The sequence below is a fragment of the Homalodisca vitripennis genome, chromosome 3, assembly GCF_021130785.1.
Source record: "Homalodisca vitripennis isolate AUS2020 chromosome 3, UT_GWSS_2.1, whole genome shotgun sequence".
NCBI lineage: Eukaryota > Metazoa > Arthropoda > Insecta > Hemiptera > Cicadellidae > Homalodisca > Homalodisca vitripennis.
Genome location: NC_060209.1, coordinates 124,282,310 through 124,298,435, shown reverse-complemented (window position 1 = coordinate 124,298,435; position 16,126 = coordinate 124,282,310). Strand labels below are relative to the sequence as shown.

The 16,126-nt window shown below is 35.3% G+C and overlaps 1 protein-coding gene across 6 annotated transcripts in view; it reads left to right on the top strand.

The window, feature by feature from the left end:
* Positions 1 to 16,126, top strand: part of LOC124357493 (teneurin-m) — a 374,495-nt gene that overhangs the window by 141,094 nt on the left and 217,275 nt on the right. For all 6 annotated transcript variants that reach the window (XM_046809345.1, XM_046809341.1, XM_046809344.1 and 3 more), the window contains exon 2: positions 15,094 to 15,297. In XM_046809345.1, coding sequence (XP_046665301.1) covers positions 15,094 to 15,297 — 204 coding nt within the window. The remainder of the gene's footprint in view (positions 1 to 15,093; positions 15,298 to 16,126) is intronic.

Here is a 16,126-nt window from a genome sequence, read left to right as displayed (position 1 = left end):
AAGGTAAAACATGTATGTTCAATCTGTTAAAAACTTGGAAAAATAAATCTATTCTTATTCTTCTTTTAGGTTTGATATGCTACGAAAATACAAATTATAGTATTTGTATGACAAAAATATAACGTTCACTTTGCACATTTGAAACAGCGATATTTCATTATTGGTGTGCGACAAAATTGAGATATTATGACCTAATCTATTTTTTACTCAATAATCAAACAGTTCATAAATAAATAATAACATAATTAACAAGACAAGTCGAGTTCGCACCTCTATGCCTGTAAGTTAGAGGGTTGGTTGTACTGCTTGCGCCGCGACGCTGCAGCTCCGATAGGTTAGGGCGCCGAGCCGCGTCGATCCATGTCCCCTTTTATCGCCCATCAAACGTTCGTTCCCTTTCTTATTTTATTTCCTGGCTTGTCTCGATAAGGTCTTTGTAGTGCCCCTTTTGTTCCCGCAGAAAACGTATCTGCACTTGTGAGTCGCTTCCCAATGAACATCCAGTCCGGTTTTATAGCAACTTTATATGTTTCACATTTTATGTGTGGTTTCTGCGAAATTTCGTTAACATTACTGTAAATGTCTTATTGAGTACGTTGGTTCACTTTAAATGTAATTTTCTACTCAATATTCTAGTAGATAATAATGTATTGATTGTGTACTCAAATGTGTGTTTGTGTTTTATCTCTCATTTCTTGTAATCTACAGTGTAAAAGGATACAAGTTATTCATTACTGTACTAAAATCTGCTATAAGACTAGTTTTAAGCAATTAGAAATCACTTTTCTGATATTAGTATTCTATTAACCCTTTTAAATGCCATAAAAATTTTCCTCGGATTAAGTATAGCATATTGCTTTAAGCCTACATCACGCGCCGTTGGATTCTGGCGGAATATAGGCGAAATGCGACGCAGCCGGGTGATTGAATTGACAGACTATGAAGGAACATATTTCTGAAGAGGAAAGAGAGAGAGGGAGAGAGACGGCCCGGCCCCCAGATGCGAGATTTGACGGAGATGCCACTCCCTCCTCCGCTTTTCCACCCCGCCCGACTATATGGGTCAAACCGAATATTGGAAAATAAATTCCTCGGAAAGCAAAGCGGAATCTAATAATATCCCCCTCGCCTCATTTCCCTCACTTTTCATAAGATTTTGAGTGTCTCATTCCGAGTAGCCATTCCGCCTAAATTCTGACTAAACATGAGCTCAGTGGTCAGGAACCGCATTTTCAATTAGTCAATTCTTATTTATTTATTTACGCTATACTTTCTTCTCATAAGACGCTCTGATATAATGTTCACACAAATGGAGCCTCATTTTCCATATACCTTGTTTTTTATGCAACAGTGAAGAAAATAAATTGAATATATATACAGTTATCCAATAAATAATCCATTATTGAATTAAATGGTTAAATACCAGCGAAGATGAATTCACAATGAATACAGTCGTATAGAAATTATAATGTACATTACTTCTCACATGTTTATTTATTTATTTATTTTCCAACGGCAGCAGCCAATTTACAAATACAAGCATAGATAGTAGATGTTATAATGTATTAATCCATAAAAGCATCATATTGGTAATTTCTTGCCTGGGATATCACAAATTTCATAAAGAGGGATAATTTAGTTAACATTAAATGCAGATATAATATACATAGTCATTAAAACTATATAGTGAGTAAATCGTCCCCGTATGTTTAGGTAATTTTTATTAGACCACATAGTGTACGTTATCATGTTTTTCTTGGTGCTCCACGGTATAATATAAATCTAGTGAACAATAATTTAATATTTTAGTGATTAGAAAATAACCGCAGTCCACGCCAGTTTCTTCAAAAGAAATCAGAAGCAAATCAGAGAATTTTCAGGAAAGCGATTACATAAATTTTGGGGGATAGGTGTTCATGTAAAATATTTCAAGCGTTGGCGGAAGTTTTCTCATACCCATATTTTCCGCGACTGTAAGCGCCGGTGAATCAGGTTTCCCTGCCCAGCCAGCCTCCTTGTGACCTCCATCGCATCGTTTCTTCCCGCCTTCAGTAAGGTACAATGTTGTGTCAAGTTGGCAAATTCACACTTGTAGACTTTTAAAAGCCAATTTACGTGAACTGTGTTCTCGAATATTATACGGGAGGCCTAACGGAAGCGCTTTCGAGAGAATAAATATATTCAAGTGAAATACTCCAGGAGGGGTCGAGTCAGGTGCAGTATTGCCACGTATCTCTATGTAAAGAACTCTGCGCTACCTTTGATATTTTAATCCGGCCTCTGCAGGATCATTGCCTATCCCATTGCTATGCAGGATCTTGTGGGGAGGAGGACCCTGGGGGACCATCAGAGACCCGATCACTCCCTGGAGTAGCCTCACTCCCCGCACTCCTCTCCTCCTCAGCCACTGCTTCATTGCTATAGAGGATATATTATGTATAGTACATTGTGCGGCATTAACCCCAGCTGTTGACACCTAATGATATCAAGATTTAGTGATAATTTTCCAAACACTTAAAAAACTGTTATATTTTCACTGTTATAAGACTGTATTCATATTTTATTTTCTAATACGTGTTACGAACTAGAATAGGAGGTGTTACTTATATCGTATACATATATTTAAAATTATGTCTTGTGTATTTTATATTTTAACAATACATTACACAATTGAAAATATCCAAACACATTTTAAAGCTGTTTCAAAGAATGTGTTTTTGATCAACTATTTCTGTATACATGAATGTTTTTTAAAATATTTCATTCGCATTTTATCATTATACTGCAGTCATCGTAATTTATAAAAAAAAGTACCAATATTGCGTTACAAAATTTGAGGAAAACTAGATATTGCAAGTATATTGTTTTATTGCATTTTTAATATACTTTTTAAGATTAATAACGACAGAGTGAGACGGAGAGGGGAGTTAAACTCTTCAGTGTTTACCCTTAGAGACAGGATAAATTGAATCCAAGATATCTAATGAATTATTATTTTTATGAGTATAAGTCCTTTATTGGTGTTTTTCATAGCATTTTAATCGATCCTAAAAAAAAATTGATCTTGCGTATTAATATATAATTTCTTTTTTAGGTACTTGAGGAAAAGAAAGCTAAATATAGAGTTACTTTATGTTAGTAAATCTTTTGAACCTTTTCTTACGCAAATAAATTATACAAGTGTTTAGTAATGTTTAATTTGCACATAAGTTAAATAGTGGTTTTTCTGTTTACAAATCCAATTGATCATCCTCGGCGAAGTTCTTTTGCAGAATAAGAACTTTCAATACTTACTTTGTTTGTACTTTCCTATCAGGAAAGTAAAGAGGAGTTCAGTATGGACAGATTGCCTCTAGTGAGCTGCCCCATTATCACAGACATAACGTAGACTGCGCTGATAACGCATTTATGCCCCCTCCCTCCACCCCGGCAGAGGGTACCTCGCCAACGGCGTGTGATTTATGCTAAGCGTATTCCGAGAAATGCGCCCATAATGAGACCGCACCGCTAATATTTCTTTACTTTATGAGAAACTGTTTATATGAGAAAGTACTTAAGCGGTTCCATTTCCATGTGGCATGAGTAGCCCGTTATACTTTTTATGTTTTATTTTCGGTATGGTTTTACATTGCATTTCTTTAGATGAAAGTAGTATAAAACGCATTGCAACAAAAAATGAGCGTTTCTTATTTTTAATTCGGCTCTTAGGTACCAACTACTTTACTAGTTTGTATCCTTGAATGTAGAATATCCTTTTCATTTATCCAAAGATGTGTATTTTCAACTATTACAACATTCCGATCGAGTTTAAAACAGTAAACTTATTTATCAGAATTTATCAGTTTGAGCATCCAACCTTAAAAGTTATTTACCATAGTTGTTAGAAACTACTATTTATATTCCTTGTAGTACAGTGAAACGTTTGTAAGAAAAGCTGAAATCTGGAATTCTTGTAGTACGCAATCACTAGTATTTTCAAGAGGACGCAGTTTTTGATAAAGGGTATTTTATGTAGAAAAAATGAGGGTTAATAAACACTTAATAACAGAAATGGGACGAAAGCTATCTCACCCTTATTTGTCACCCATTTTTGCCTCTCCAGCGGAGCGCTGGCGAGAGTGTTGATAAATGACAGTTCTGGAGATTCCTCGAGAGTCATTATGGTCTGGTTGAATTAGAAATTAGAACCCCCTCCACTCGCCTTCCCGGGTAAATTAGGGCCAAACACATCACTCATACAATGCCATTATCCCAGCTTAACGCGCTGCACAAAACCCCCAGACAAAAGATTGATTCTGACTATTACTGAGACAGTGCGTCACTCATTCTATATCCCACCCCCAGCCCCATCTTGCTGTTCGCTTCTTTATATCTTTCTCTCTCTTTTGATTATCTCGGCTCTCGATTTCTTCTTTTATAGAGCAATATTTTTCCCGGAATGTATTTAATCAATCACCGTGACAGTGACTTTTGTATCCTAACAGGTTCAATATTTTAAACCTTTATTTATTGCACTGCGTTGAAGTGGTAGTCAATGTGCGTAAACCGATCGATTTCAAGTGTTATAAAAATTAACTGTCGATACAATAGGTTCATTTTGAAATTAAGTGTCATACTTCAAAACCTCATCTTTGTTTATGAACTATGTTTGGAATATACAAAATGATAGTCATGCACTTTTTTCATTTATTGATTGAAGACTATTATTTTGATTTGCACCTTCATTATTTAAGGAAACGTATTGCTTTACATTTGAATGGAAAGTTAAGACGTATATCGGCGCATTAGACTAGTGTTAAAAAAAAGGTTGAATTACGAATATTTTTCTGTAAAAATAAACAAATACCTGTACTTCACAAATCTTTTCGTAAGATGCCGACATAAATGTTCAATTAATCCAATCCAAAGTTCTCTCCGAGAAATGTGATAGTCTTGAGATCCGTATTGAAAAATGCTCGAAGTTGACAACAGAAAGTTATTTAGAGACGATGAAAGATTTGTAGAATTCACTGCGGAATTCCATCGTCCCAGACTTCTCAGTAAATAACGATTACGGTTTGTCGCTGGCGGGGTGGGGGAGGAAAGGGGATGAAAAATGCGGAACTTGTATCGAGGCAATAACGGACCGATACAAAGAAAACAAGCCTTTGTCAATTTAGGAAAAGAATTTTGCAGCCCCCACCACTGATGAAAGACGATAAACTCGCTAGTCGAGATATCCACAGTTTCAGGGAGTGTCGATTCCCTTCTTTGATAAAGAAGCACATTTTGTAATAACATTTTGCACAATCACATAGACAGCTATAAAAAATCCGCTTGAAGCCGTCACTACTGTTCAGTTTGTAATGTTCTCTCCTATGTCTATATTAAGTTATCTAGCCGATCTTTTAGGCGACTGTTTAAAAAAATTAGCTAATTTCAATTTGAATAGACCTATCATAATTTAGTTATTGATGCTGTTAACTAATATTAGATATATACACACAGAATGTGTTTCAATTTTCGTAGTAATTTGTTGATTAATATGATCTATTAATAAGGATTGAATACTATTTTAGTGTATACTTATTTTTTATTTTTCACTATAAAATATAGCATCCCGTGTTTCTAAACATATTTCTGGATCATACTTAACTAACCGCCTAAACACATCACATTTTAACCGACTACATGGATCGCTAGTGTGGAATACACACAGCACATATTGTTCAGCCAAATGTATTGTCCATTGTTTGTATTGTGGATTACTCCAACTCATTAAGACACAAATAACACCCCCAGATGAATGTTGCAGGTTCCCAGGCCGGACTCGTACAACAGAACGACATTATGTACAGTTTGTGAACACAAACAGCTCGGCCGCCCCGGCCGGAGACGGGAACACAGCGGCAAATCTAACTCGTTACAGTAAAAGCAGTCCGGAGTAATTTAGATTAGTAAGGTTAATCCTTACCTTTGGCCGTCCAAAATGTAAAAGTATCTCTATGAAAGAAATCAAATTAGCGTTGGAGATTAGTAAACACGCAGTGGAGGTATTAGCTGTTCGTTATGTCTGGTTTTATTATTTCCACAACAAACAGTGACATCCTGTCCCAGAACATGCGGGTACCTCCTTCTCCCCCACCCCCCGGACCAACCGCCGTCGTCCTTCCACTCCCACCGCTCTAATAACATTTTTATGCGCTATTTTATGACATTGTGTACATATGTTAAGGTAATTTTCCCCCTTTTGCTCGGTCTTATGGCATACGACGTTGTAAAGAGGAAGGGTTAGAATTTTATGGACGTTAAACTGTACCGATTTCGGCATCTTGTATCCACATTTTAGAAATAAAACTAAGAAGTATAACATTTATGTTTAGTCACTTTACCTCAAACAGTGCTTATTAATTGCAGATTTTAGAACTACTAAAGACGTACTATCCAGTGTTTTCAATTTCTAGTTTACGTTGCAGTTCAATTATTGGTACTCATTTTCATTTGGATTTCTTTCGTTTGATCCTTTTATGTCTAGCTTAAAACTTATAGAGTTATTATAGAAAAAATTAAATTATTTACATTTTATCCGTTATACATTACCCATAAAATAATAATGAAATAATTCAGACTAACATAGATTGTAGTTGATCTGCTTATTGAAAATTGTGAAAACATACTTGATCTTAATTACTTCAACACGCCGTGCTTTTTTTTTATAAAACCATTCCAAATATTTACGCATATATCTTGATCGAACTCGTAACAACTCAGACAATACATTAATGGTTTTAAACTATCAACTTGTAATACCTAATTTAGAATAGAATACAGATCATATAGATATATTATACTTCAACAGTTCTAATCAAGCTGATAGTTCCGCTAATGATTCTCGTAATAATGCATACAGGAAGTTCTCCCCTTTTTGTATTCAGTAGTTCACATTGAGATATTGTACTGGTACAGTATGCACTGTAAGGCCCGTGTTATATTATGAGGCAGTTATTTGACATGTGGTTGGCAAGTTGGACACAGGGGCGCTCCTGTCATTCGCTCCGCTCACCTCAACTTTGACTCCCGGGACCCAAAATATAAATACTTGCTCCTCTTATGTAGGAATCGGAAATTATGAGTTTATTGCCGATATTTTTAAGTTGACAGAACATGAATTTCCATAACATGCTGTGAAATTTGTAAAACTGAGCTAAACGAACTTATAAGTTCGTGTGTAAAAGGAAAACACGTTTTTATCATATCATAAAAAATTAACAACTTTGTTTTTTTTAATTGTTTTGGAATATTTAATAACAGAATAGTTAACATAATAAGTTATAAACAATGATTAAATCAAAATAACGTATAAAATATAACATTTTACAGTTATTAGTAAAAACGCAAAATAAGGTGATGCGATTAACCTGAGGCGATAGATAAACTTAATATCAACAGAAAATCCGCTGTAATGAAACCAATTTTCGACAAACTAGGAGATAAATCTTAAAAGCTTTTACTGTGAACTGTTACAATACCATTTCCTCTGAGGCTTGTCGCTTTCTCAGTCTCGGGTTACTACTCATTTTATCATAGTTCAAACTCTCTTTGTTCAGTTAAGTGCGAGATGATCCAGAGACATACTTTCTTTCTCAAATTGAACCACTTGGTAAGTTTGGAAATGGCTGGTACTTGTGCTCCATACTGTAGGCCTACACAATTATATACTAACTTATATTGTTTGGTTGTTACACTGTACAGTATTCTCAAATTACGTCATATAAAAATCGTCGCCAAGATGATGCCGATTACGCTGCGCAACAGGCAGTAAACATTATAAACCAGTGAGACATCAATCAGTTAATGTGTGGTCTGTAGTACCACATCGGACCTCTCACTTTACTGATCTTTCGATTTCTAACTTTATGAAATCAATAAGACAAGGAAAGCTTTTGCAGATTTAATTTTATGTTCAGACCTTGTAATTTAGAAAAATGTAATATTTTTATATTTAATTTAACGGTAATTAACCTTATTGTTGTAGTAATCTTGACAATTCGTTTAAAGTGTCTTTTAAAAGTGTTTAAAACCCTTTGTTTCTACACCATTTGAGCAAGAGGGAAAGATAAGGCGTTCTTGTCAAAGTGCTATAAATAATTGCAAACTCTATAACAAAACGAACTTTACTGCTTTTCAAGTTCTCATTCGAATGAATGAGAAGGAAAATAATTTGAGTGAGATCAACAAAATGTTTGAATTATTATCATGGCCTTTCAAACCGCGATAAAAATGTTTTGTGGCCCCTATGATTTCTACATTCGAGTCCAATAGAGCTTTTGTGTGATCAATTGGGAATTTCAGGATTTAAGTTTAACCGGGGGAGGTGAATGCCATGAAAGCAGATTATAACCCGTGTGTTTACAAAGGCATGGGAGCGACTGGTTCAGCGGGCTTTGACGACTCACCGGCCTGCAAGGCGGAATTAAGGCTTAAGCCTCATTACCGCAGAGCTGTGCTATAATTAGCTGTCTCTATAATTACTGTACGGTGGTGGTGCGTCGGTCGCGTCGAACCTTTTAATTAACGGCTGGACCACTCTTCTGGCGGCCGTCGGTGGTGCTGACATTCGAATAGGTGGAGTGCAGTGGCTTCCCGAGAATTAACTAAGTTCGCCTGGTGCCAGTGAAAACTACACAAATCCCATGAATATTTACATTCACATGACATACTGCCATTAAAAGCACAATATTATCAACAAACGTATCGGTCCTTCTTGTTGAAAGACGGTCCGAACTGCTGTCCGACCGGCTCGTCTGATGATTGCTCCACCGATGATTACAGTGCACCAACCAGGTTCGTCAGCAGTAACTGCCAGCAGCTCCGCTCCAGGTGCCACCGCTCACTAGCTGCTGGACAAGTCGAGTAAGGAGGCAACCTTGACTGTCGCTCTCAATGGTCACTGAAGGAGGGTGAGGAGTTTGGCCATGCAATTTAATCAAGACATCTTGATAGAAATTTAGGTTTTCTTTGAGGACTTCATTTAAGGTGTTTCTTTAGTGCCTATAACAATGGTATATAACAATACTACAGTATATGCACTGTTACGTACTACTTTATATTTATTAACGATTACTGTTTGTCAATAGTAATTTAAATATAAAAACATTCATAAAACAATTCAATTTTTTGTCAAATAAATCTCTAAAAACTAAATTTGAGAAATCTGAATTTTCATACTATTTACCAATATTGGAACTTTTCAGTCCTCGTTGAAATGAAAACATTACATGCGGTAGAATTGTGGACTTGGTAGATTTTAAAAACAGATTTGTTGCCGAGGTTTTGTAATGGAACGCCTGTTAATGTGGATCAGACCGATTGATCCTAATGTGTTTCACCGGTATTACTGATCTATAAAGCAAGAGCTCGTTTCCGCCAACATTTATAATTCAACGCAATACATCTCTGCAAAAAAAGCTTTGCCATCAGTTGTTCCGCTAAACTATTTTCAATAAACAAAGGTTTTTGTTTGTATTCCTTAAATGAATGCTGTAACGTTTACGACTAGGATAGTGCAGCCTTTAATTTTATGCTTATCGTTAACATCACATCCAACAATTGTTATAATGTACTATTATGTTATTTAGCTTTGTTTGATGCATTAGCAGAACGATATTTGTTTGATTGAATCCTCCTAATTATTTATGTTGAATAAAACGAATTTATTTGACAAGAAACGTGTTAAGTAAATTAAATCTTAAATGAACAACATGGTGAAAACTGAAACATTTCCCATTTACATTAAAAAATGTTTACTTTATAAAACTGATAAATGTTCCCACTTCAATTCAGAAATCTTTTTCTGTCATGAAAAAAGGACTGGCGATGTAACAGAGCCGAAGCCGATGATAAAGGACTCGTGTCGGTAAATGGCCGGGTTCGCTCCGTAATCCAATTATACGGTGACATTAGTCAACTTATTAATGGAAGCCTCTAAAGATAGAGTGTTTCGTTTAATCAAAGTAATCCCTGGCCCATTCTTTGGTGTCCAGCATTGCAATAATCCCTGAGGCCATGTCAGCCGTCAATCCCCGCCATCATTACGTCACGGGCTGGGAATACCAATTAGTCTGTCGCTGACCTACAGCTGTAGTTACAGGTACACGTCCATTTGTTAGTTTACTCTGTGCAAGAGTCGCTGTCAATCTCAACATATCATTACATGCATATTCACAACATGTTTCTGTATACTGTAACCTACAGCTGTAGTTACAGGTACACGTCCATTTGTTAGTTTACTCTGTGCAAGAGTCGCTGTCAATCTCAACATATCATTACATGCATATTCACAACATGTTTCTGTATACTGTAACCTACAGCTGTAGTTACAGGTACACGTCCATTTGTTAGTTTACTCTGTGCAAGAGTCGCTGTCAATCTCAACATATCATTACATGCATATTCACAACATGTTTCTGTATACTGTAACCTACAGCTGTAGTTACAGGTACACGTCCATTTGTTAGTTTACTCTGTGCAAGAGTCGCTGTCAATCTCAACATATCATTACATGCATATTCACAACATGTTTCTGTATACTGTAACCTACAGCTGTAGTTACAGGTACACGTCCATTTGTTAGTTTACTCTGTGCAAGAGTCGCTGTCAATCTCAACATATCATTACATGCATATTCACAACATGTTTCTGTATACTGTAACCTACAGCTGTAGTTACAGGTACACGTCCATTTGTTAGTTTACTCTGTGCAAGAGTCGCTGTCAATCTCAACATATCATTACATGCATATTCACAACATGTTTCTGTATACTGTAACCTACAGCTGTAGTTACAGGTACACGTCCATTTGTTAGTTTACTCTGTGCAAGAGTCGCTGTCAATCTCAACATATCATTACATGCATATTCACAACATGTTTCTGTATACTGTAACCTACAGCTGTAGTTACAGGTACACGTCCATTTGTTAGTTTACTCTGTGCAAGAGTCGCTGTCAATCTCAACATATCATTACATGCATATTCACAACATGTTTCTGTATACTGTAACCTACAGCTGTAGTTACATGTACACGTCCATTTGTTAGTTTACTCTGTGCAAGAGTCGCTGTCAATCTCAACATATCATTACATGCATATTCTCAACATGTTTCTGTATACTGTAACCTACAGCTGTAGTTACAGGTACACGTCCATTTGTTAGTTTACTCTGTGCAAGAGTCGCTGTCAATCTCAACATATCATTACATGCATATTCACAACATGTTTCTGTATACTGTAATCTACAGCTGTAGTTACAGGTACACGTCCATTTGTTAGTTTACTCTGTGCAAGGGTCGCTGTCAATCTCAACATATCATTACAGTTTGATTGGTAAATATAAAGAAATTTGTCATTTTATAAATTAATCATGTATTTTGAGATACTATACTTACTCCGACAAGACCATAGTGTCACTACATTTTAGCGTGCACTTTAAATTAAATCTTCTTTTCACTATTAACTTGTTTTAAAGATCCATAGTCATAAAATAAAACATTCTGCACTATTAAAAATACCATTATGACATCGTTAACACTTCAATGTTTATTACATTTAAAACTAATATCTAAGTGTTAAATAACATCTCTGCAAAATTAAACAAAATTGTATTAATGAAATTTACGAATTTAAACAATACTTTAAATACATATTATAATCCAAATTGTACTCTTTTCCTTTTATTGTGCCTTAATTTCATAATAAACCAAAGAATAGGGTTTTGCCTTTTTAAGTTTATAACAGTAAACATTTAAATTATGAATAATATTTATTCAGATTGGTTTTTATGTACCATATCACCCCAATTTAAATAGATTTAATAAATATCGTTAACCTCACAATATTAGGCCTGTAGAGTTTAACTGGGTGTAAGATGACTCAAAAAGGTAATGGAAAAATTCAGATATACAGTATATGTAAGTTCTGTATATATAAGTATGTATGTTCTGAGGCTAGAGTATATTTTTTATACACTCACCATGTTTAAAGCTTAAACACTCCGAGTATATGTGTAATTGACTTAAATTGCAAAAAAAAAACATAATTTATATAATGTTTTATATATATATATATATATATATATATATATATATATATATATATATATATGTATGTATGTATAAAACATTATAATACAAAATTGAATTCATTCTATTGTATGCAACTTTTAAGTATCCGAAGCAAAGAAGCTCGTGATGAAAAGAAGCTTTGAGAACTAATATTCGGTTCAGGGTTTTGAAGGGAGAATATAGCAGGATATTACTGTTTCTATTTGGATTCTTATTACAGATATTCTTGACTTGAAAAGGTTTCTATGTGGAGTGAAATTGGATGGCAAAGCACGCACTGCTAGAAATCTCTGAATACATCTTCTATTACACGTGCAGAGCTGTCGTGAGTGATTTTTCAGATATCAGTTTTTAAATGTAATACTCAACAAGTTCTCTAGAAATAATAGAGCTGTGGCTTGAATTATTTAACAATATAATTAATTAAAAAATCTAACAATATTTTTACTAGACCTAGTTTGCGATATTGTTTATCAATCCTGGTGGAAAGGTCAATCACTTGTAATTATTTAACATTCCTAATTTAGTTCAATCCAGCCACTATTACTTTAAGCCGTAGGTAATATGGTTTTATATTGAAAGCCCTGTAAAAGCAAGAAAGGCCTTGTTCAATCAGAAATTCGGATCAGAGTTGGTGCAAACGGCCGTACTCCGCAATGCAGAGGCTCAACAGGCCTTCTTACCACCCTTGTATACATCCCCCGCCATCGTCTCGCCCTAGGATTATAAACAGGCTCAATTGACTCTTGTAGAGTGGATTATTGATATAGCATATATGTTTTAAAATCCAACTTTTTATCTAAAATAATATAATATTTATTTTTTTGCATCATAAACTCGAATTGAAAATAAAATACTCCTTATTTTTATTTGGATCAATTACATTCTTTAAATAGAAGTTATTTAACCAATTGTTATTCCTTCGTATGTAATATATTTGTATAAACAGGAGTTATACTATGACTTTATACTAATGATTGACTTTGAACTCAATATACCAGATATGTGTTGATCATTTTTCGAAAGTTTGATTTGATTTGTATGTCTCATTGTATCAAACTGATAAAAATTGATATAGTGAGAGAGAAAGTAAACAATTCTTCTTCGTGAATTTCACATCACGGAAGTGTAAGTTGATTGATAGTTTATAAATTAAGTGTTTATAGCTAAACCAACTGTTACAGAGAGCGTCGCATGTGTTTATTGTGTAGTCTTACAATTTCGAGAATCTCTATTAGCAAAAGTGAATTGATTATACACCGCCAGTGTGAAAAACGCCAATGCGGCAAATTCTCCCGTTATGCTGTATGAGATGCCCATATTTATAAATATGCCTATAATCTGAGTTCTTTTCAGAATGATGAGTTTTCTGGAGGCATCCCTAAAGAATAATTCTCATCTGCTCAGTTGATCTAAGTACTAATTTTCTCACTTTATTTAGATTAACTTCGTATAGGGACTATTTTGAAACCGGTACTTTTGAGGAAGAGGCGACCTCGAGGATTTCCTAGGCCTATAACAGTAAATAGTAGACACGATCGCCTAATCAATCTTTTTGCCAAATTCAACCCTTGTATATTTGCATATTCATATTATAATAATACTAACTTGATTTTTCAAGAGGGATATACATCTGATGCATGGTATCAGCACTAAATTACTTTCATAAAGCTTTTATTTATTTCAAAATTTCATTTACACTTAGATGATAAATAACGCAGATCTTAGAAAAAATCAATTTTGATCGCTTTTTAATGTCTTAAATTGTATGGATATTGAATTCTTCCCTTTAGTTAGATATAAATGAAGTAGGAGAAAGAGTGATAAGAGAGTGAATGAATCAGTCAGTCAGAGCTTTGCCTTTTATACCGTAGAGTTCTGATATTCCGTTAAATCGATGTATTCATCGACTTGTTCACATGGTAGTCTATGCTAAGAGAAATTTTACAAAGATTTTACATCAAAGTTGTGATAAGATTTAAAATTTACCATTGCCGTGTCTGATAATAGCGTAACTACAATTTACTCTGTAGGATGGCTAAAACAACCCTCCGAGAAACCGCCCCGTAATTGTCTCCCGTACCAGTCAGTTCGCTACACTGACTGCGTACTTCAGCTGAAATAATCCACAAAAGTTTCACTCAAAGTGAGTATGTGCAGGGTGGTTAATGTCTTGCCACCTAAAACGCGGTGCACCCTCTCCGCGCTTCAGGTCGGGTATTAATTAATTCGCAAAGCCGCCGCTGAGCTGATATACGCGTTCAACCCCTCCCCCTCCTACCGCGAGCAAGTTTTGCACTCCTTCTTTTGTTTGTCTTTGATTTCGCCCCAATTAAGCTGCGAACGGTACAATTTGCAAGCCTTTGCAAATGCTAATCACGTTCGACGTTTAAGTCTGCTCCTGCCCGCTACGGCCGCAGTGTCGGCTAATTGTCGACAACTTGTCACACAATCAACCGCAGTTGAATAATTGCGTCACAGGCTCACAGGCCTCGCCAGCTCGACATCGCGAAAAATAACAACCTCTGACTGAGACGTGTTGTTATCAAGATATTGTTTTATATTCGGGGTTTTGAAACCAAATAATAAGTTTAATTAATATTAAATAATAAAACAAACAAATAAAATCTACAATTAAGGAAAACTACTTCATAAACATTGCAGAGTTAATTGACGATAACATTTCGATTATTAATTAATTCATAATCAATTAAATAAATAGTTAAACCATATAATAAATTTTAATGCGTGTATAACATAAAACTAAAATAAATTATTTTAATGAAATTAACAAAATGGTTAATGGTTTACGGCTTTTAGGCGATCGCTTATACCCCACGTACCCTGTGAGTGGCAGTGACGGTGAGGACAGCTCTCCTAGGCTCGCCAGGCGGACACCTCTGTATCAACAACCCGCAGGGCTTAGTGACACACCGACATCTGACAACGCGTCTGACGCTACTCTTACTGACTCCACTAATGTTTGCGTTACAGGGAAAGGCGGTCGCTTATACCCCACGTACCCTGTGAGTGGCAGTGACGGTGAAGACAGCTCTCCTAGGCTCGCCAGGCGGACACCTCTGTATCAACAACCCGCAGGGCTCAGTGACACACCGACATCGGACAACGCGTCTGACGCTACTCTTACTGATTCTGAACTAGCGCTCGCCAGAGACTCTACCCTGCTTGTCCATAACGGTTAGTTGTTGGCATTTGTATGATTTAAAAAATACTGTTAAGATTTGATGGTGTTATTTGCAGAAACTATAAATCAAAATCTACTTTGTTTTACCCACAAGGGCTCTCACACACAAATTAGATTACATCTAGAACACGAAGCGTTAATCGTTATAAATTAAAGATCTGCCATTATTATTTTGTGAGTAAATTTTCAAACGTGTCAAATTCAATGTATTAAAATAATTGTTTTTTATGATTAGTAGATAATTTAAAATTAATCCATTACCCCTGGAGCGTCCTCGCAGTATTGTAAAATGTTTTCAAACGTATATGTTTAAATTCGTATATTTAATAGTTATAACCGTGTAATATGTACCAGATGCTACAAAATATCTCCTTTTCTGGTTTTATAGAGAAAATTACATATTTTAATTGCACATGTTGATATTTCATTTGTTACCATTCAATCATTTTAAACTTAATTTAGAAGTAAATGATTAAAAATGTTCGAATATGTTTTAAAAAAGGACACACTTTAAATTTAAATAAAATTGAATGCACATGCTGTGTTTTGGTCTGGAGTGTGTACAGAGGTAAAACGTAACTTGAAATCAGAATTCAGTGCTTTAAGATTTTATCGCGGACCCCAAAGAAATCAGCATACAAAGAGGAGTGTTTCATGTAAACACAGAACACTAACTGTTGTATGTTCTTATCTCAGGGTGAATATTGAGAGAAATAACCCGAGTAAGCAGGTCTGCTGTCTTGCCAATACGCTCTGGGTGGACCTCCATTTTGCATAACCCATTTTAGTAGAAGGATTGGCAGTTCTCCTACCAGACGAGTT